The sequence below is a fragment of the Thamnophis elegans genome, chromosome Z, assembly GCF_009769535.1.
Source record: "Thamnophis elegans isolate rThaEle1 chromosome Z, rThaEle1.pri, whole genome shotgun sequence".
NCBI classification, from domain to species: domain Eukaryota; kingdom Metazoa; phylum Chordata; class Lepidosauria; order Squamata; family Colubridae; genus Thamnophis; species Thamnophis elegans.
In genome coordinates, this window is record NC_045558.1 from 77,526,415 (window position 1) to 77,548,360 (window position 21,946).

At 35.4% G+C, this 21,946-nt stretch overlaps 1 protein-coding gene across 1 annotated transcript in view; it reads left to right on the top strand.

The window, feature by feature from the left end:
- CNTNAP2 (contactin associated protein 2) overlaps positions 1-21,946 on the top strand; it is a 984,443-nt gene that overhangs the window by 634,231 nt on the left and 328,266 nt on the right. Inside the window, 2 exon segments of the mRNA XM_032235887.1 lie at positions 1,048-1,167; positions 18,662-18,862. Of these exon segments, the coding sequence (XP_032091778.1) occupies positions 1,048-1,167; positions 18,662-18,862 (321 nt within the window).

Genomic DNA, 21,946 nt, shown 5'->3' on the forward strand with positions numbered 1-21,946 from the left:
CCAGTCTGTAGCTTCCCCCTTCAGAACTGCCGCGATGACCATTACCATTGTCCACTGCGAACTGTATAAATGGCCATACCAGTCCATATGTTCAATAACCTGACCCAGAAAAATGGCCACCTTATCTGGGCTACCGTCAAAGGACCCAGACAGGGAGGGGGGAGTTCCCAGGGTTCCACCATAGCCTGGCTCTGTCCACTCCCAGTCTGCCAGGTGTACATCGGATGTGGGCTAGCCACTACAGGTTGTGTCCAGCATTGGCTTTTGTGACCAAAAGTCAGACTCAGTGAGTCTCTTGAGGGTTGAGGTAGATAACTCAGTGGCAACTAGCCGCTAACCCTGAGCACTTCCACCACTCATCCACAGATGCCGTCAGTTGTGTGGTTACAAGTTGGAGGCCTGGCTCTGTTGTTGGCCTGGAGCTCCAATATGAGAGTACCATGCTGGAGGTGGCTATTTGATTAATCAGTTGACCCTACCTTCCACTTGTACTTCTGTTCCACCTCCATCCATATTATGGTAGTTTCCTTGCGTATTTTTATTATTATATTGCTTTGATATTGTTATGCTTATTTATTATATTTACATTTTTATTTTTTCCATTTTACTGTTGTAAGGCATCCAGAATAACTCTGGCAATATGGATGGCAAATAAATTTAACAAACAAATAAATATATTAATAAATCCATAAGTAAAAATGGAGCAGACAAATGAATAACTATTGCAGTTATGAAACAAGTACGCAGTTATAGGTATGTGAACACATAGTATTTGCTTTTTTCCTGAATCAGATCCATATCTTCTGATCCCATCAAACCATCTCCATTTAGCAATTGAAGCAATATTTCCTGCTCAGATGCTACTTAATAAGAAGAAAATTGATGCCAATTTTCTAGTGCAAACAATGGGTTTTTACAATGCAATGAGATTTTTACAGTGCTTGTTTCACAGTTTTCCTTATAGAGTTGTGACTTTTTCTACATATGTACTTTTCCTGAATCTCTGAGTAGATTTCTTACTTGAATTATTGGTTTTGTTTGTTTCAGCTCTTTACGAACTCTCCTGTGAAGCATATAAACATTTGGGCAAAACAACAGGTTCTTACTGGATAGATCCAGATGGCAGTGGTGCACTGGGACCTTTGAAAGTTTACTGCAATATGACAGGTAACTGTACTCTGTAATGGAACATTTTTCTTGTTTCTAACAGGTCAGATCCTTTGTTTTATATTGTAAATGTAATACAGTATATAAAACACTACAGTCACGTTCTTTCTTCATAAAATTATTATGAAAGCAAAAAAAAATGATCATCCTAGGTAATGTTTCCTAAAAAGAAACAAGCGAGGCTTTTTTTGTTAGAACAAATGCTATATATTTCATCCTTCAAAACAAAATCAAATCTGTGGCCAACTCCAAACCAAACATCTGTAGATAGAAAAAAATGAATCAGAAATTCTTCATTTGGCTGGATCAAATATTACCATGGATGAGCAGGACTTCAAATCACATTTGTTCTATGTTCTAGTCATTATGGGACTCAGATTTTTAGCCAACTGTTGCAAGCCAAACATGTAAACAGAGTAGTTCCTTTTTCAGATCAAGCCATCTGAGAAATGATGGTATTTCTCTGCTTGGCAATACTGTAATAGAATAGCAGTGTAGGCATTAGACTAAGTTGCATTATGTCTTAAACATGACAGCAATAATCATGTAATTTTCAAAGGTATTAGACTTCTTTGTCTTCTGACATGATATCACAGTGCTTGTTACTGTCTTGCATGTGACATGTGGGGATTTTGTTTTGGCTCTGCCAAGTACTCTATATCTACTGATCAGGACGAAAATGTTTTACTTGTTGTTTTATTTTGTATCCTTGTTTCACTTAATCAACTAAATATAGAAAGAGAAAACTGTTCTTTTCTGTTAGTCATACTGTCTATAATTGGCATCTAGGGTGGAATTTTAGTGCTCCAATGGTAGCATGAGATATAGAAAGTGAATTTTGTGTTATGGTCTGTTAAGTGAATAGATAGAAGAAATGGAAAAAACATGGCTGGATTAAAAAAAGTGATGGGACTGGGAGCAACATCTGACTTCCTGATGGCTTCTCCTTGTAGAAAGCTTGCAGGGAATATTTGAAAGGACATTATTGTGGCTGACTGCCACAGAGAAATGGAGCAGCAGCATGGCAGCATCAAGGTGGCCACATCTTTGCCAGATTTCAGATTATCCCATAAGGATAATGAATCTCAGATTTTGGACACATTCCGTAAATTGGCCCATCTGAAGTACATGGATTCAAAAAATGTCATCCTGTAAGGCACTATTTGGTTCAATTGAAAATTACATATAATTAAACTTACACAACAGTTTTAGTAGTAATAGTATATACATATTTGAATAAAAGCATATTGAAAATTCTTGGATTATATTTTAGAGTAAGGCAATAATTTCTAGGTTTCACAAGGATTCTATATGTATTCACCATGAACTAAAATAATGAAATTTTCTCTTTATTCTTTGTTGAAAAGCAAGAGTTGCTTTGAAACAAAACTGTTTGTTTTATGGACTTATTTAGGCCTGAAAGTGTTTCACTGTGTAATAAATGCATGTGGAGATTGTATTAGCCATTTACTTTATATTTTGTTGTTATAAAGATTTTCCCCTTCATCTCTGTTTTTTTTCAAAACAGATTGTGCTTTACTGGTTTACGCATCATAATGTTCAAAATTTCTTTGCATGAAAAGATGTACCTGTCACCGTATGGCTAGTAGAAACTATTCCCTCTAACTGATCTTCCTGAATTATAAGCTGTCTCTTTACTTACTCTTCTTCAAAGCTCTGTTGCCCTTATGAAGTAAACATTTTAAATAATAACTCCTGGACATGTCACATCAAACCTGGTTGCTTCTATATATATATTTATTTGCTTTTTCTTATGTAAATGTGTTTTTATTTTCCATTTTCATTTTCGTACAGTCACATATATACTGTGCAGAACTGGGGCCTTATAACTTTAAACAATAAACACAGCCATTCCTCTTGTCAATAATACCCACAAAAATAGAAACCCAATGTACCTCTTCGACCCTCCATACACCCTTTCTTTCGCCCCCCTCCAACTTTCCATCTTCCCTCCATCATTCCCCTCTACCCTACTTCCCCTCCCCCTCTACCACACCTCTCTCCCGATACACTCCCTCCCTTCCTTCTCACCTTCCCTCCAATCCTCTCCCACCCTCTCTACCCCTCTTTCTTCTATCCCTCTACTCCTCCCTTTGGTGTATTTCTACTATCTATTAATATATTCAGCTTGTCCTTTTTTTACACTGGAATTAAAGAGCAACAGTATACAAGTGCAATCACGTTACTTTAAAATCTAACACATACTATATATCCCCCCTCCTCCTCTCCCCCCTAAAACCCCACCTCCCTTCCCCCCCCGACTTTCCAGAGCCCGTACACGGTGTAGATTTTTAACAAGCACAGTCTAAAATATATTAAGACAAAGGAAATAAAAAAAAGAAAGTCAATATCATCTCTGCGTTGAACTCAGCTTCTTCCTGTTGCACTAACTTTGAGCAATTTAGATTATTCCTAATCTTTAGCATAGGCTATCTGGAATTTCTTAGTCCTGTATTTGTTTTGTGTATAGTCAATCCATTTTTTCCAGTCTCGTTTATATCTCTCATTTGAGTGGTCTTTAAGATATGCCGATATTTTAGCCATCTCGGCTAGGTTTGTAACTTTCAATGTCCATTCTTGACTTGTAGGCAAGTCTTCCTTCTTCCAATATTGCGCCACCAACAGTCTTGCTGCCGTTATTAGGTGCAGAACCAAGTTGGTCTCTACTGCTGTAAAGTCAGTACATATACCTAGTAAAAATAACTGAGGAGTAAACTTTATCCTTCTTTTAAAGATATTTTGCATGATCCACCACATTTTTATCCAAAATGCCTTAATCTTTTGACAAGTCCACCATATATGAAAATATGTAGCATCGAGAGAACCACATCTCCAACATTTAGGCTGTACATTCGGATACATAGAAGCCAGCTTTTTAAGATCTAAATGCCATCTATAAAACATCTTATAAAAATTTTCTCTCAGGTTTTGTGCTTGTGTAAATTTCACATTTCTTACCCATATTCTTTCCCACGTGTCCAACATTATTGGTTCTTCAATATTCTGAGCCCACTTTGTCATACAATCTTTAACCAATTCCGTTTCCAAATCCATCTGTATTAGTACATTATATATCCTCTTTATATGCATTAAGCTTTGATCTCTTATTTGTTTAAACAAATTATCCTCAACTTGGATAAAACCAGTTTTTTGGTCTATTTTCCACCTGGCCTGTAATTGGCCATACTGGAACCATGTTTGAACTACCTTCTCCTCTTTCAATGCCTCTAAAGATTTTAGTTGTAGAACCCCCCTTTCCAAAGTGAGAAGTTGTCTGTAAGTGGTTCTATCGTGTTTTTGTTCTATATTCATATTTTCAATTGCATGTCTAGGAATTGCCCACATGGGTAACTTATCATTTAATTTATATTGATATTTTTTCCAGACCCGCAATAAAGCATTTCTTAAGATATGACTTTTAAAATTCTTATCCAATTTTTTTGTTGAATAACAAGTAAGCATGCCAACCATATACCAGATCATGTCCCTCGATATTCAGTATTCTATCATTGGTTAAATGGGTCCAATCACTAATTGCGGATAGCGCCACTGCATCATAATATAATTTTAGGTTAGGTAATTTCAAGCCTCCTCTCTCGCATACATCTTGCATTATTTTCATCTTTACCCTCGGCTTCTTTACGGCCCATACAAATTTGTTGATACCCTTCTGCCATTCTGAAAGATTCGCATCTTTTTTAAGTATAGGTAGCATTTGAAAAAGAAATAAAATTTTTGGTAAAATGTTCATTTTCACTGCCGCTATCCTACCCAGCAAAGATAAGTGCAATTTCTCCCAATTTTTCATCTCTATCTGTATACTCCGCCAAAGTGGTTTATAATTATGCTTATATAATTTCCCGTTGCAGGCTAAAATATTGACCCCAAGATATTTGACTTTTTTAACTACCTCACATCCTAGCATCCCTCCTAGTTCTTCTTTTTGTTTAGTATTCATATTTATAGCTAATATTTTGGTTTTTCCTAAATTTATTTTAAAACCAGACATTTGACGATATTGATTAATCATGTTCATTAAAACCATGCTAGATTCCTGCGGTTGTTCCAATATTATGACCAAATCATCCGCAAAAGCACGGACTCTGTATTCTTGCTGCCTAATCTTGATCCCTTTTAGACCATCCAAGCCCCGTATTTTATTCAACAATACTTCCAAAGTTATAATGAACAATAGTGGGGATAAAGGACAGCCCTGTCTTGTACCTTTTCCGATTTGGAAAGGGTCTGTTAAACTTCCGTTGACTATGATTTGAGCTGTTTGCTGTTGGTATATTGCTTTAATTGACCGTAAAAAGCTATCTCCTATCTGCATTTTTTGCAATATCTTCAACAGAAATTGCCAATTAACTCGATCGAAGGCCTTCTCAGCATCCAGAAATATGAACGCCGCAGGGATTTGGTTGTTCTTTCCCAAATATTCTAATGCATTAATGATTAGTCTAACATTACGTTATACCTATCCTCCGCGAGCTGCACTGGTTACCGATCAGTCTCCGGATACGCTTCAAGGTGCTAGTTGTAACTTATAAAGCCCTTCATGGTATTGGATCTGGGTACTTGAGAGACTGCCTGCTGCCAATTACCTCCCACAGACCCATTAGATCTCACAGGGTTGGCCTCCTCCGGGTGCCATCTACCAGCCAATGCCATCTGGCTATTACCCGGGGGAGGGCCTTCTCTGTGGCAGCTCCGGCCCTCTGGAATGAACTCCCCGCAGGGATTCGGACCCTCACCTCTCTCCAGGCCTTCCGAAAAGCTGTCAAAACCTGGCTTTGCCGGCAGGCCTGGGGGTGATGAGTTCCCTCCCCTCTCGACATGTATGGTTGTGCGACTGTTGTTTACTTTTATTATTTGTATTTTGTTTTTTTATGTTCCCCTTTTCCCCCTTGAATTGTTCGCCACCCTGAGTGCTCCCGGAGAAGGGCGGCATACAAATAATAAAATTCTGTTCTATTCTATTCTATTCATTACTCTTCATCTGTCTCCCCTGTATAAAACCTGTTTGGTCGGTATGTATCAATTGTTGAATAACCACCATTAACCTATTTGCTAGTATTTTAATAAAAATTTTATAATCTACATTAAGTAATGAGATAGGTCTATAATTTTTTTATTGGGTACTATCTTGATCTTCTTTGGGTATCAAAGATATAAACGCTGTCTTCCAAGATGGGGGCACTTTACCTTCCATTTGAATTTTATTAAATAGTTCTCTAAGAGGTTCTACCATTTCTAACTGTAAGTTTTTATAGTAAACCGCTGTGAAGCCATCTGTGCCTGGCGCTTTCCCTAACTTTAGTTGTTTGATTACCTGCAAGATTTCCCCTGAGGTTATTGGTTGGTTCAACTTTTGCCTGTACTCTTCTCTAACTAGGGGTATTTTCTCTTTATCTAAGTATTTGTCTATATCTAAACCCTTAATTTTGTCCCCTTTATACAATTCTGTAAAAAAATTCCCGAAATGCCTTTTGAATCTCCTCCTGTTGAAACACCTCCTTCCCTCTATAACTCAATTTGGTTACATTTTGAATTTTCCTTTTTTTCCTAATCTGATAAGCTAACCATCTGCCCGGTTTATTTGCATTACAAAAAGTGTTGTGTTTTGCATATAATAAACTAGTGGCTACCTGGTCAGAGATCAACATATCAAATTGGGATTTTAATATGGTGGTTGCTTCCTTAACCTTTGTATCGCCTGGATTCAATGTTAACTCCAACTCTTTCCCTTTAATTTCCTCTTCCAATTCTTTTCATTTTTGCCCTTGTTTATGTCTATGTATTTTGTTTATATTCATCAGTACTCCTCTCATATACGCTTTGCTTGCATCCCATACAAATTCCATAGGTGTACCCTTATTCATATTCAGAACAAAGTATTCAGATAACAATTTTTTACAATCATTAATGAACTTTTCATATCTGAATAAGTTTTCATTCAGCCTCCAAGACCTTCTTGCCTGCACTACCCTTCCCAATTCCATCCAAACTGAGTTATGATCCGAAAGGACCCTCGCCGCAATCTTTGTCTTCTTCACCCTAGAAAGTAAATCATTAGTGATTAGTATAAAATCAATCCTTGAAAGGGATTGATGTCTATCAGAAAAGAAGGTGAAGTCATATTCCTCTGCGTTTCTTTCTTGCCAAACATCTCTCAATTCGAAGTCGTCCATCATGTCAAAAAAAGGTTTGGGTAACTTAGCTCGGATTTTAGTATTTGGGCGAAAAGTCTTATTTCTTTTAGTGTCAATCACGCCGTTCCAGTCACCCAATAGTATACAAGACTTAAAGTCCCACTGTACTAATTTAGCATGAAGATTTCTATAGAATCCGTCTTGCTGTTGATTAGGAGCATAAATTCCCAAAAGTAATGTCTTTTTCCCGTCTAAGATTAAGTCTAGCGCGATATATCTTCCAAAGGGAACTGCTTCAATTAGTTCAGCCTTAATGTCTTTTCTTAAGTATACAACTATACCATTTTTCTTTTCCGTAGCAGAGGTCACAAAATGTTGACCAAGTTTGGGGTTAAACAAATATTTTTGATCAGTTGATTTGATATGAGTTTCTTGCAGACAAATTATATCATTCTTGAACTGTTTAAGATAGTGAAATATTTTCTTTCTCTTCTGTGGAGAGTTCAGTCCATTGACATTCCATGTCAAAATCTTAGTTGTCATTTTTGGTTGCCTGAAGCTTTTTTAGAGCCTCCTGCATGGCCTGTTTAACCTTTGCCCTAGCTCCTCCCATGGCTTCTGAGCTTGTTGCTGTAACTCCTTGATCAATGGCCGGTGATTGTTGAGGTTGTTGCATTGTAGCTTGTTTTTCCATTCATCTGGTAGTCATGCGGCTAGGTCTTTGTTCCATGACACCTTGCCTTTCCGGGAGGGGGAAATGGTGCGTCTTGTCTGGTAGTTGTGTGGTTTGCTGTCTATCTTGTCTATCTTGTCCTTCTCATGTTCTTTCTCCAGATCCAGATGATGCAGGGTGTCCCACCTTCAGAATATTGTGATAGAAATCTCGAGCTTTCCATACAGAGTTGAGACGATATCTTTGCTTGTCAAATGTAATTATAATACCAAATGGCACATCCCATCTATACTGTATCTGACAGTTTCTGAGTTCTTCCACTAGAAAAAATATATTTTAAAGAGGGTTTTCCAATAGGCATTAATGCTTGTATTGCCTTCTTGCTATTTCTCTTTTTAAAATAATGCTTAGTTTTACCGAATTATCAACTCAGAATGGATTTATATTAAAAGAAATGGGTTATTTACTATATTTATGTTCTTGGTCCATTCACAACTTATGGGGAAGTTTTTTTTTTTTTTTTTTGTATTTGTAAGCTACCCAGAATCTACAGGAGTAGGTGGCTATAATAAATTTAAATTACTGATTTTGAAATAGTATGTTACATCCATATATTTATGTGATTCTTAATGAGAACCATAGTAAAAGGCAAGTATGTTTAAGAGAGGAGATAAAAGGAAGAGTTCAGTCCTCTGTGCATCTCTAATTAGTCTTTGGGGATAAGACTACTTTAATGATTAATTATCTAAATTAATTATAATTTATCTAGAGATACAAGCAAGTTTACAGCTCTGCAACTGTTTGTATGAAAAATTCAGGACTCCTTGCCTCCTCTTGTTTTCTCTGCCAGATGCTATTTTGGAAAGGAATTAGTCAACAACAAAATGAGTTGCAGGAGCCATCCATCTTGCAATACACATATGTACATATGTACATACCTGAATACACTGTACTGATGATGCAAACCTTTTGATGCAGCTGAAAATATCTTCTTAACTACTATATAATGCTACTCATCCTTAATTTTTTAAGCCTGAAAAACTCTGGCAGTTTATAGATCCCAGGATCCCCCAGTCTCTCTTGTGCTTTTAAAAATTGAGCACAAAAACATAATAAAAATATTCTGGTTTTCCCACTATGCTATTTTGTTTGCATTGTTCCTCAGTTTGTTTTCTATATTAGAAAAATGACCCACTAAAGGTTACATTGTACTTTACACAACTGTAGTATAATTTAAAAATACCATTGTTATAATATATATATATTATACTGCAATTTTCCTCAAATTAATTGATTTTTTATTAGGAATATACTCCTTTATTTGGTTAATCCTGTGGATTTGTTTCACAGTGTCCTCGTTGATAGATAAACTGGCTGATAAGGTGCTGGCTTTGTCTTATCTGCATGTTGATTACTTCCTGTGTTAATTGATGTATAATAGGATAGCTTCCTGCAAAGGCATTGTTCTCTTTCTATGGTTGTCAAATTGCAGTTGGCTCAGTTATTAGATTGCTAAGAAAATGGCTTTAGTTTATGTAAGCATTGACTTTGTGTTCTGTGATGGGAAATGGTTGTCTTATATTTATGTGATGTGCTAATGTTGGACCTTGGGTCAAATCTTTTTAATTCCTAAATGAGACATAAGTCTATCTGTGCTGTGTACTGCTACTATAGGTGGAAAGCCCCGAAGAGCTCAAATACAGGTTAGGACAGTGGGCAGGCAGGTGGGCCCTCTGGAGCACCATATCGGAATAGCTTTCTATTCTAAAAATTTGGCATCTTGTCCACATATATGTTTTGCTTTAAGATGCATTTAAATAAATAGATAATAGGGAAATTATACTTTTCCTTGCAGCTTTTTAGAGTGATCCACTTCTCACTAAGAACCTATATTGGAAAATAACTAAGTATACATATTCTTCTTTGAAATTCACCTTGTGTTTGAAATAGGTCTTCTGACTACTAAGTTAATCAGCAATTTCCAGGTACCTGCCAAATTTTGTCTCATTAAAGAAGATGCCTTGTGCACCTATGGTGGATCCATCTGCTTAATTTTGCTTTTTAAAAAAACATACAATGGGAGTCAATTATACTACTATATAACTTGGTTTCTATGTATGTTCAGTTAGCTAAATATTATGACTAAACAAGCAATTCAGAAAAAGAAATATTGAGAGTAAGGATAGAAAAACAGTAAAATATTGGAATATTACATTAAGATTTACAAGAAATGCTGAGATACAAGTGTCTGAGCTGAGCAACATTCTAAACTCTGCAGGAAACTAACATAGTTAGTTAGGACAGTCAGAATTCTATCTTCTTCTCTGTCTAAAACACACACACACACATATGTAAAGAAAGCAAGTTTCATAAGGTGTTCAATTCCAATAAATTTATGACAGTAGAGATCTATAGCTTGGTCAAGAGTCCCACAAGCTTAAGCAACAACCACAAGAATCATCTTCACCAGAACCAGAAATATATATGTAGCACAATTTTTATAACTCTATTATAGTTTTGTGCTGGTTTCTGACTATAATAAAAACTGAAATTGAAACTAACTCTGTTATAGGAAATTGACAAATCTCTCATTTTCTCACTTATCCCCATCCTCTACCAAAGATGTAATTTTAACGTTATTATCTTCTAGATTTATTCAGCTTCAAGTCTATGCATAGCTGCCAGGAAGATTTCCATTCAAGAAATAAAGATAATTCTCCCCATAAAAGAGTGATTCAATAAATCAGGCGAGAAAAGACAGGCAGAAGTTGCTATTTTGTATCTCTGCTTGCTGAACCACTGAAATATTTAACAACGAAGTTGGGTTCTGCAATTTCAAAGGCTGTGAAATATGTGAAGAAAAAAAATAAAATGTGGGGATAATAGTAGTTGTATTAGAATATTAACAACTGCTCAGAACAATTTCCAAGAGAGTGATTCCAAAGAGAAGTGGTCAACTTCCTTTTATTGGACAAGCTCATCAGAGCTTAAACCTTTATCTGCCTGGGTTGTTTCATTACAGATTCTTCCAGTAATAGTCAATGGTGACACAACAGTGTGCATGACTGGGAAATCAAACTCCTGCCTCTTTTTATATGCATGTAATCAGAGGTGGGTTCCTACCGGTTTGGGCAAATAGGTAGTAACTTGGCCTGCCATGCCCCTGAACTGGTTCTCTCAGCAGCGCCATAGTCGCCACCATCTTGTTTTTTGCTTCTGTGCATATGCTTTGCGTGCATCAAGTGCGCACATGCAGCACATCCTTAAGTAAACTGGCAGTAGCAGCAGCTGGAACCCACCCCTGCATGTAATCTGTGTGAAGATTAAAAGGGAATAAGGGTTCAGTCATAAAATTGCAATCCACCATTTTGACATTGTTGATCATCAGTGCAGATGTCCCTGGATTCCTCCACTGGCTGGAAATTATAATTTTAAATTTCCCCTTCCAAATTTATTAGTTTCTTTGTTGTACGGAAATTTTCTTTTAAAGAAAACAAAAACTAGTAATTATGTATACAAAACCAACAATAATCTTGAGGTCTTCAAAAAAGTGTCCAACTATCACAATGGCATTGTGAATCAAAATATGGACTATAAAACACATAAAACAAAAAAATTAAATAGGAAGCCCCTGCCGAAATCTTTTTTTAGGATGACAGATGAACTAAATTTAAAAGATATATGGAGAGAAAGAAACGTTAAAAAAGAACAATATACCTTCTACTCAAATAGACATTCTTCATTCTCTATAATAGATATGATATGGGTCTCAGCGGAGTTGAGCTCCAACATAAAAGAAATTGAGATTGAAGCAAGTACCTGGGCGGACCACAATCCAATTTTAATTAAATGGAAAGGCCAAAGGGCAAGATCTAGATGGACACTAAATAACACTATATTGAAAGAAAAAGAGTTTGTACAAAAAATGGAAAAAGAGCTAGTCCTTTTTTTTAAAGAAAATAGGAAAGAAGATACGTCGTTGCAGAATCTCTGGGACACAATGAAGGCTGTTATCAGAGGTTTGACAATAGACTACACAAGGAAGAGAAACTCAAAAAAAAGACAAATGCACAAAGCTTTAGACAATGACTATAAAATACTTGAAAGAGACCTACAGAGAGCACCACAAAAAAAAAAGATATTAAAATAAAAATGGACATAATTAAACACAAAATGGACCTATTAGAAAAGGAAGAACTGGCACAAAAAATTAGAGGTGCCAAACAGAATTATTTTGAAAATGCGAACAAACCAGGCAGGTGGTTAGCATATAAGATGAAAAAAGAGAGAGAAACAAAGAAAATACTTCAACTAAGAGATAAACAAGGAGAAATTCAATATGGAAATACCGAAAAAAATATTATACATGACTACTACGTTAAACTCTATGAACAAGAGAAGGTGGAGGAGGGACGAGTCAAAAAGTATCTACAAGATGCCAATCTCCCCCAGGTACCAGATGAAACTAGAACAATGTTAGAAAGAAAAATAACAATGATGGAACTAACAGAGGCACTTAAAAAACAAAATAATGGGAAAGCCCCAGGACCAGATGGCCTACCGGTGGAATTCTACAGAACATTTGAAGAAATATTGACCCTCCCACTCTTACAAGTCATGAATGAAATGATGACTGAGAACCAAATACCGAAGTCATGGTCAGAAGCGTATATCACATTACTACCCAAGGAAGAAACTGATTCAACACAAATCAAGAATTATAGACCAATTTCTTTATTAAACTCAGACTACAAGCTACTTGCATCTATACTAGCTGAGAGACTTAAAAAATACTTAAATGGCTTCATCCATTCAGATCAAAATGGCTTTTTACCTAAAAGACAAATCAAAGACAATATGAGAATAATTTTGAATACCTTGGAATACTATGAGGCCCACCCAGAAAAACAATTGGCACTGATGTTCCTCGATGCGCAGAAGGCCTTTGATAATGTGAATTGGCAGTTTATGTTTTTGCAACTGGAGCAGATGAACTTTGGCAAGAAATTCACTCAAAGTATACGAACGATATACCAGAAACAAGCAGCAAAGATAATGGTAAATGGAGAACTAACAGAACCAATTGAAATAAAGAGAGGTACAAGACAAGGCTGCCCACTATCACCGCTACTCTTTGTCCTAACACTAGAGGTCTTAAATAGAAAGATCAGAGAAGAAGAAGAAATAAGAGGAATGAAAATTAAGAGAGAAGAGTATAAACTGCAAGCGTTCGCAGACGACTTAGTTTTCATTCTTGAAGATCCATTAGAAACCGCACCCAAATTGTTAGAAAGAATAGAGGAATATGGAGAAGTAGCAGGCTTGAAAATAAACAAAGATAAAACAAAGATCATGACAAAGAATATCCCAGCTACACAAAAGGAACAGTTGTCAGAAATGTTGCAGATTCAAAACACAAGTAAGATTAAATATTTGGGGATACATCTATCACCTAGATGTAGCACTCTTAAAGAGGATAATTATACCAGATTAAAACGACAAATAGCAATCGATTTGGAGAAATGGGAAAACTTGCATTTATCAATGATGGGAAGAATTTCCACAATTAAAATGAACATTCTACCTAGAATTCTATATCTGTTTCAGACAATCCCAATTAGACTGGGTAAGGATTTTTTTCTAAACTTAAATAAAATAGTTTTGAAATTTATTTGGCAAGGGAAAAAAGCTAGAATAAAGCTTAAATTACTACAAGATGTTAGATCAAGAGGAGGTTTTGGCTTACCCGATTGGGAGCTATACTATCAGGCAGCAAACCTGATGTGGATTAAGGAGTGGATATCATTAAAAAACTCTAGATTATTGAACGTAGAAGGTCACAATATGCTGTTGGGATGGCATGCTTTCTTATGGTATAAGGGAACTAAACCACATGGTTATTTTAGAAGACATTATATAAGGGAGGCGTTGTTGTTAAATTGGGAAAAGATTAAAAAATTACATTATTTAAAAATTCCAGTCTGGACATCAACAATTGAAGCATTTTCGTATCCGATAATACATAAAAATGAACAAACAGTTAGATATATAGAATTATTGAATACAGAGGGTGAGCTCAAATCTAGTCAAGAGTTGAAGCAAGAAGGGATGGAAATGAACTGGTATTCATATGTACAGATACAATCTAGATATAATGAAGATAGAAAAACTAAAGGTCTCTATAATAAAATGACTGAGCTAGACAAAATTCTAACAGGTACCGATGAAAAAGTAATTAAAAAACTATATGGATATTTATTGGAGTTTAAATTGCATGAAGAACAAGTTAAAGAAACTATGATTGCTTGGGGGAAAAATTTTAAGTATGGGATTGATTTAGAGAATTGGCAGAAATTGTGGTCTTAAAATTACAAAATGACAATGTCTACTGCATATAGAGAAAACTTGTATAAGATGTTTTACAGGTGGCACCTACCCCCGACCAGAATCGCAAGAATGTTCAAGAATAAATCAGAAAAGTGTTGGAAATGTCACCAGATACCTGGCTCATACTACCACATGTGGTGGACTTGCACTGAAGCCAAAAGATACTGGACTAAAATCCACATGTGGTTGGAGAAAATGATACACAAACAAATAGACTTTAAACCAGAGGTCTTCTTATTGGGAATCTTACCAGAAATTTACAACAAAGACTTAAAATATTTGATTGTAAATGTGTTAACAGCAGCCAGAATTGTATTTGCAAAAAACTGGAAAAATGAAACAATACCAAAAGAGGAAGAAATCATTCGAAAAATAATGGACTGTGCCGAAATGAGTAAATTGACATTTGAAATTAGAGAGCAAGAGGATGAACAATTTTATAAGATATGGGACTTGTTTTATCAATGGCTAAGGGAAAAAAAACAAAATTTTGGAAATGAAAAATGATACACTTATGTCTTAATTGGAAAAAGTAAATGATGATATAATTATGCTGTGAAATAATTCAACAATGATATAAGGAAGTACTAATATAAGGTCTGGTGATATAATGTATAAGGTTAAGAACTTATTATAATGATATTTCGCTGCTGATAAGGCAATTCTAATAGGGGAACAAATGAAAACTGGTATATATAGGCAGCGATGCCTTGTTGAATAATGAAGGAATAAGATCTCTGTTTGAAGGTATGAAATGCAAGATTAACAATGAATAGAAGTATATTCTCTGGGGGAAAACAATGCTAATGTTAACTGAATATATATTGTAGAAGGAAAATGAGACCTTTAGTTACATTAGAGGAAATATCTGAGATGGTAAACATTATTTGAAGATGTAGATGTTAAAACAACCGTAATCAAACGACATGCTGCATGTGATGATGGGGTTTTTTTTTCTCTTTTTTTTTTCTCTTTTTTTCCCATTCCTTCTTGGATCTTTTTTTGCCCTTTTTGGCCTCCCCCCCTCCCCCTACCCTTTTTTTTCTCTCTTTTTTTCCTCTTCTCTCTCTCCCTTGTTTTATTTTGTTGTTTTTTGTTTTTTAAACCCTAGCTTATTGTGGTGCTTATCAAATATACAATAGAGAGATACGGGATGTATAAACTTAGTAGGGATGCACCTGTGATTAAACGACATATTATATGTGAAGATGGGTTTTCCCTTCCCCCCCCCTTTTTCTTTTTTTTTCCATCCTCTCCCTTTCCCATTGTTGTCTGTGTAATAAAAAATAAAAATATTTTTTTTAAAAAAAGTGTCCAACTATCATCAGATCCACTACTTAAGCCGAGGTGGCGCAGTGGTTAGGGTGCAGTACTGCAGGCCACTTCAGCTGACTGTTATCTGCAGTTCAGCGGTTCTAATCTCACCAACTCAAGGTTAACTCAGCCTTCCATCCTTCCGAGGTGGGTGAAATGAGGATCCAGACTGTGGGGGTGATATGCTGACTCTGTAAACCACTTAGAGAGGGCTGAAAGCCCCATGAAGCGGTATATAAGTCTAACTGCTATTGCTATTGCTAAATACTCTAAAGTATCTTACAGGATAGCAGGTTTATTTTGATACCAACATTGCTGAAAAAGATTTGGTAGCCAATTCTGGGCTCTCACTTGACAATTAGTTGAATAAATCAAGTCCAGTGTTAAGCATGTTTTTTTGCATAACACATAAGCAAAAGTACTACTTATTGTAATTAAATTCAGTTCATTGGTTTTTGCCTGCTTATCATCTAAAAGACTGAATCAGTCTTGGGAACTGTTGCACTTCAGCTGTGACTTTACAGGAAACACAAGTATGTAATTGCTAGCATTCTGCCTGAGATACTATTTCTCTGTTGATTTATTTCTCTGTGAAGGCACAGTTCTGCCTCTATACAAGAAGCCCACTCCTGTTTCAATAGCTCGGAGGGGGGGGAATGCCTCAGTGGGTCACATTCCTGCTACAATAGTTAACAATACAGAAGAATGTAGATCCCACATCTATTTGTTGACAATGTGTTCATTGAAAGTGGGATTTCAGAGACATTGACAACTCACAACCGATTGACCATATTAGGATTTAAGGATGTATTTTTTTGTCTTCTCTATGTATGTTATTCCTGCTCTCATCCATTAGATTGCTAATATTGGAGTCATAATTCTGCATTTGTCCCCAGCTTACACATTATATACTGACTCCTCTTTTTGTAAGGTGCAATTGTGTATAATTGGATTCTAGTCTTTGCCTATTTCTATATTTTGTTCAGCAAATCTTCTTTCCATTAGAGTTATAAAACCTGCTTTGCTATCTTTGCTCAGCATAGATGTTCACTGTCTGGAAAGTCAGATACATAAACAAATTGACTTTCTACTGGTGCTTCACTTGGAGATTTTGTTCTGATGCTGTTTTGTTCAGCACTTCTGATTCTTCAGTACCTTTGACCTGCTTCCAGAAGTTTGCCCAATGCCTGTCCAATCTTTTTCTCCCCAAGATGGACCAATCCTGGGTTACTCCTTTGCCATTTAAGTCACCCTGACAGTTCTGTTCCTTCCAGCTCAGAGATGTTCTTTTTTCCCCCCCAGAGGATTACTTCTGTAATAAATGTAAGGGTTAAGGGTGTCCCCATTCTTTAACCAATATGTTTTACAAATATAACATATGTTTCTACACTGAGAGTAATAATAATTGGAGTGCCAAGATAGTTCTCAATAATTTTGCATACATCTTCAGCTTCACCTCTCCCTTCCTCCCCCTCTCTCATACACATAATATGTTTTCCATTAATTGAGGTGGAAGTTAGAAAATAGATAAAAAGTGTAATATACATGAACTTCTACTTGCTTAATATCCTCAGCTACTGTATGGCATATCTGTTTTGCTAGGTGAATCCAGCAGTCATATAAAATGCCATATGCCCTCATTAGAGACTTGTTACAGACCAGACAGAAGCAACAGAAGAGGTTTACATGCAATCTTGCCTTTGTTTCTTATTAACTGTTGGAAGTTTATCAGAAAAGAGCATCCGGAAATATATTTTTAAAATGATTTGCAAAAAGCCCCATCCCTTGCCTATAATGGAACCTGGCTCATATCTTTTAAGTTGTTTTAACACGATGTGTCACCTTGATAGCAATTTTATTTTAAGTAATTTTGACAGAACTATTTGAAAAAGATTTGCCTTTTTTGATCAAGTACAATTTATATAGTGGATAATTTGGAATAATGTCTTGGCTGGAAGATTTACAAATTAGATTTGCCATAGTGAAGAGTTGAGTTATGGGATGAAGAATTTTATAAAACATAATTAAGAGAAAGTGAAAATATAAGGACATTGTTTATATTTTTTATGATAAGGGTGGACAACCATTTTTTTATTTCTATTTTTTCTTTATTTTTTGTTTTCTTGTACTTTTTATTTTCTCTTTTTATTTTTATTATCTGTTTTCTTTTGTCATTGTAATTAATACTTTTAATGTTTTTTTAAAAGAATATCTTGAGTGAAAATTAGGAAACAGTCATTTTTACGTTAAAAGATTAGAAGCTTTGACTGAATGGCAATAGCAATAATGGTTTGCTGCTTTTTTTCCTTTTTACAAAAAAAAAGTGAAGTACAGGTAGTCTTTGACTTGCAATCACAATTAAGTCCAGAATTTATTTTGCTATGTGAGGGATTTATTAAGTGAGTTTTGTCCCATTTTACAACAAGAGAGTTCACTGTCTGAGGAGAAGATATCAAAAGAACAGCACATAAGTCAATCAGTCCAATAGTTGAATTTTACTTTGATTCTGTAATGGGGCAACATCTTAAATCTGAGTAAAGTAGACTAGCTTTGGGTTGCAGGAAATGCCAAATTAAATAAACCTCTGTTTTTTATTCCCTTCCTTTCTACAGCTGAGGCAGCTCTCCCTCTTAATCTAATGGGGGATCCTGTCCTGCATATATGTTGTTGTATGATATTTAATTGAATCTCTATTTTTTATAGAAGAAAGTTGGAGGTAGAGATTTAGATCCAATAAATGATGTTTGAAGGACTTTTTCTTTTTTAATAGCAAATTAGAAATAGAAAGATGCCTTTCCTCAGGTTTGATTACCAAGTTATTCATGATGGCAGCGTTAATGAAAGTTGTTCAAATAAAGTTACTAGGATTAATTTCAACAGGTGTCTCTGAATAAGGGATAGCAAGAACTTCAATTGTTGAATATGTTCTTATCCATTTTTTATGCAGAGGACAAAGTATGGACTACTGTGAATCATGACTTACAAGAGCGTTTTCCAGTGGTAAGCAACAGACCAGAGAAGCATGCTGTGCTACAGCTTAATTACAGTGCCACCATGGATCAAATCTCAGCCATCACTGGTAGTGCTGAGTATTGTGAACAGTTCATCTCCTATGTCTGTAAACTGTCACGGCTGCTGAACACCCCAGGTAGGCTAAAAGTAGAAAGCTATTGCTGCCCTTATACAATTTTTCTTACTTGACCATGAGATCACTCCAGGAGTAAGCTAAAGATGAAATGTTATTGCTACTGTTAGAAAAATCTGTTCACTTTTGCAAAAAGTTTAAATCATATCCACAATAAGCTTTGAAATCAGATCTATTTATATAGTTGCATGAAATAAGTCAATTTATGATGGAGGATATTTGAATATAACTGAACATGAAAAAATCTGAACAGAAAAGTAAGCATTCTAAGTACACCAGTAATTGTCATCATTCCTTCTGTATAAAAATGATTAGTGTTTGTTTAGTCACTTAGTCACAGGTATGCAAAAATGTAAACATTACATGGGTTGAGACAAAGACATAATGTCCATATTGTGAAGAGCAGTATTCATGATAAACACTGGGAATGAGAAAACATGTCTGAAATTTTCAGTCTTTTCACCCTGATGAAGAATTATGTCATTTTTTTTGTCAAGGGTGGATAATTTGTGCTTTGGGAACCATTCCAAAAATTGCTGAAAAGTGTGTAACCATCAGCACACCCTCAAAAGCCAGATCTGCCCTTAACCTGGAAAAAGTTGAACATCTATGTGCTGTACTGAGGGGAGAAAGAGGCTGTCTTTAATTATTAAATTTTGTGTGCAAAACCAGCATATTTCCATTTTCAGAATACCACATTGCAATATATTGTCAATCTATCCTCTCTCATCTTAAAATGGGTCTAATACCCGCTACCACGTCAGACCAAAGCACAGAACTGTCATCTAAACAAATGCAGAAAACATTTAAAACAATCTCCAGGATATACAGATTTGTGAAATTTACGTATAAAAAACAGATGAGTTAATTTTGCTCATAAATAAACATATAGCGTAAACTTTAAAATAGTGTTATTTTCAATTTCATAATCCTAGCAGAGAGCTTTTAAAGAATGTCCTCTTGTTTTACTAAGAAAACATTGATTACATGTTTTACTTCCTTTTTTGTGGTAAACCATTTCAGGACTGAAAATGTTCAATAAAAATTAGATATATTATTGTCTTTTTCTTCTGTCTCTTTCACATCCAGTAAGAGTAGAAAGGAAAATATCTTACAGTAGATCTTTTTAATACATTTTTAATATACATTGTGGGAGGGCAAAATGTGCATTTTACTATGTGGAATAGACTGCATTCATCAGTGAGAGTGATTACACATGGTTATATAATGAAAAAGCAGAAGCTAATTATTTGTGTTTCATTCAATGTTCATTTTTGTCTTAAACCCCTTTTTGTTTTCTGTTTGAGAATACTGTCCTATAATACATAATGGTATTTCTTCCTATCTCAGATTACAAGTTTTTGTATAACTTCTTTCCTTTGGGGATTTCACAGATAAGTCACAATAGGCCAACAGAAAAAGATTGGTTAAAATTGGGATTGTTTATTATTTTGTGAGCTGAATAGTATTTGTGACATTATCAAAATAATTGTTTCTGCTCAAAAAGTAGCAGAATTCAGATGTTTGTCTTTTGATTGGTGTCACGTGTAGACATATTATTGTAGAACCACAGAAAATATCAGAACTGTTGATATCAGCCAATCAGGCACACCAAAGTTTTTAACCCTTGTCTTTGATTGCAGCAAATCTAATTCTAGGGGCCAAATTACCGAAGGGAGCAAATTAAACAATTTAAAATTAATTGTTACTATTAGAAGATCATTATGTTTATAAATAAGCCCAAAGAAGCAACATTCATCTTTTCCTCACTTTCAGTTAGTATAGCAGGAAGAAGGAAGAGAGAAAAATAAAATACAGTTATACTTTCTTAATGCAAATAATGTAGCCTACTGAAAACCCATCCATCTTTTTTTTTATTCAGCTTGCAAAGCTGACAAAGGGGGAAAGCAGACTGCCTGAAAATAGCTGTGAGGAAAGAATGCTAAAACTCTAGATGTGTGACATATTGCCACTAGTTCATTTTTCTGATTATTCATATCTGTGGAATGGCAGGCACATTTCCATTCCACATTTAATAAAACTTATTTTTACAAAGGTGGGCACAACACTTCAGCTAATATTTATGGATAGGAATGTTTAGTGGACAAAAGTTACTAACGGAATGTAGGAATATTTCTCAATTTCTCTATTTGCTGTATTCTTCTTTCTCCAGTGTTTGAAAACATGTTTCCTTTTGTATATACTATTTAAAGATAATATTTGATATATCAATTGTTTTGGAATAAATATCCATCTGGTTCAGTTCCAAGCCGGGCAAAATATACTGGAAACATGGAGGCTGATTGGAAAGATGGTTTAATGATTAAGCAGAACCATATGACCACATGGAGTTGAGACTGAGGGGTATTTATGCCTCCTTCTCTTGGGCTTTGTACTTGAACTTCCTGTTCCTCTACAAGAACATGTATTCTATTAGCTGTTGTTAGACTCTCACAAGACCTTATACAAATCCTAGGAGTTTTTCCGAGCTAAATTTGGTTGAAATTTGAACTGCTGGTGATGCAACTGAGATGATGCACTGAAGGGGCTTTAGGCAATTCCTATTGTGGCTGAGAGCTAATCCTACCTTTATTAGATCTTGGGTGAGGGTATTTACTTATGAATAGAACTAGCTATCTCTTTATCTCTTGACATCTGCTGAGGGCTATTAAGAAAGGTGGGGGCTGCTTTCCAAGAGCATGTTTCTCCATTTCTCAGCCAGAGAAATATAATATTCTGCCTTTTTAATATTTCTCAAAATATTTCATTCTTCTAGGAGAGGGGTAGTTGTTATTTTCTACAACTGCATAACAAAATATGTTTGATGAATAAGGACTGACCACTTGGTTCTGTTGTTGAGGCAACAACCGATCCCCAAGAAAGTCACTATTTTTTTGTAAACTCAATGGCAAAATCAAAAGAGCTCTTAAATATCACTTGAAGAGATGGCCCTGGAAAATCTTGCTTTTTCAAGTACTGCAAATTATTAAAATATTTGATTAGGTTTGAAGAAAGTACTCACAATTCTATCTTTCAGTAAAACATGTTTAAAGTCTTATGACACCACCTGTTGGATGAAACCTGGAT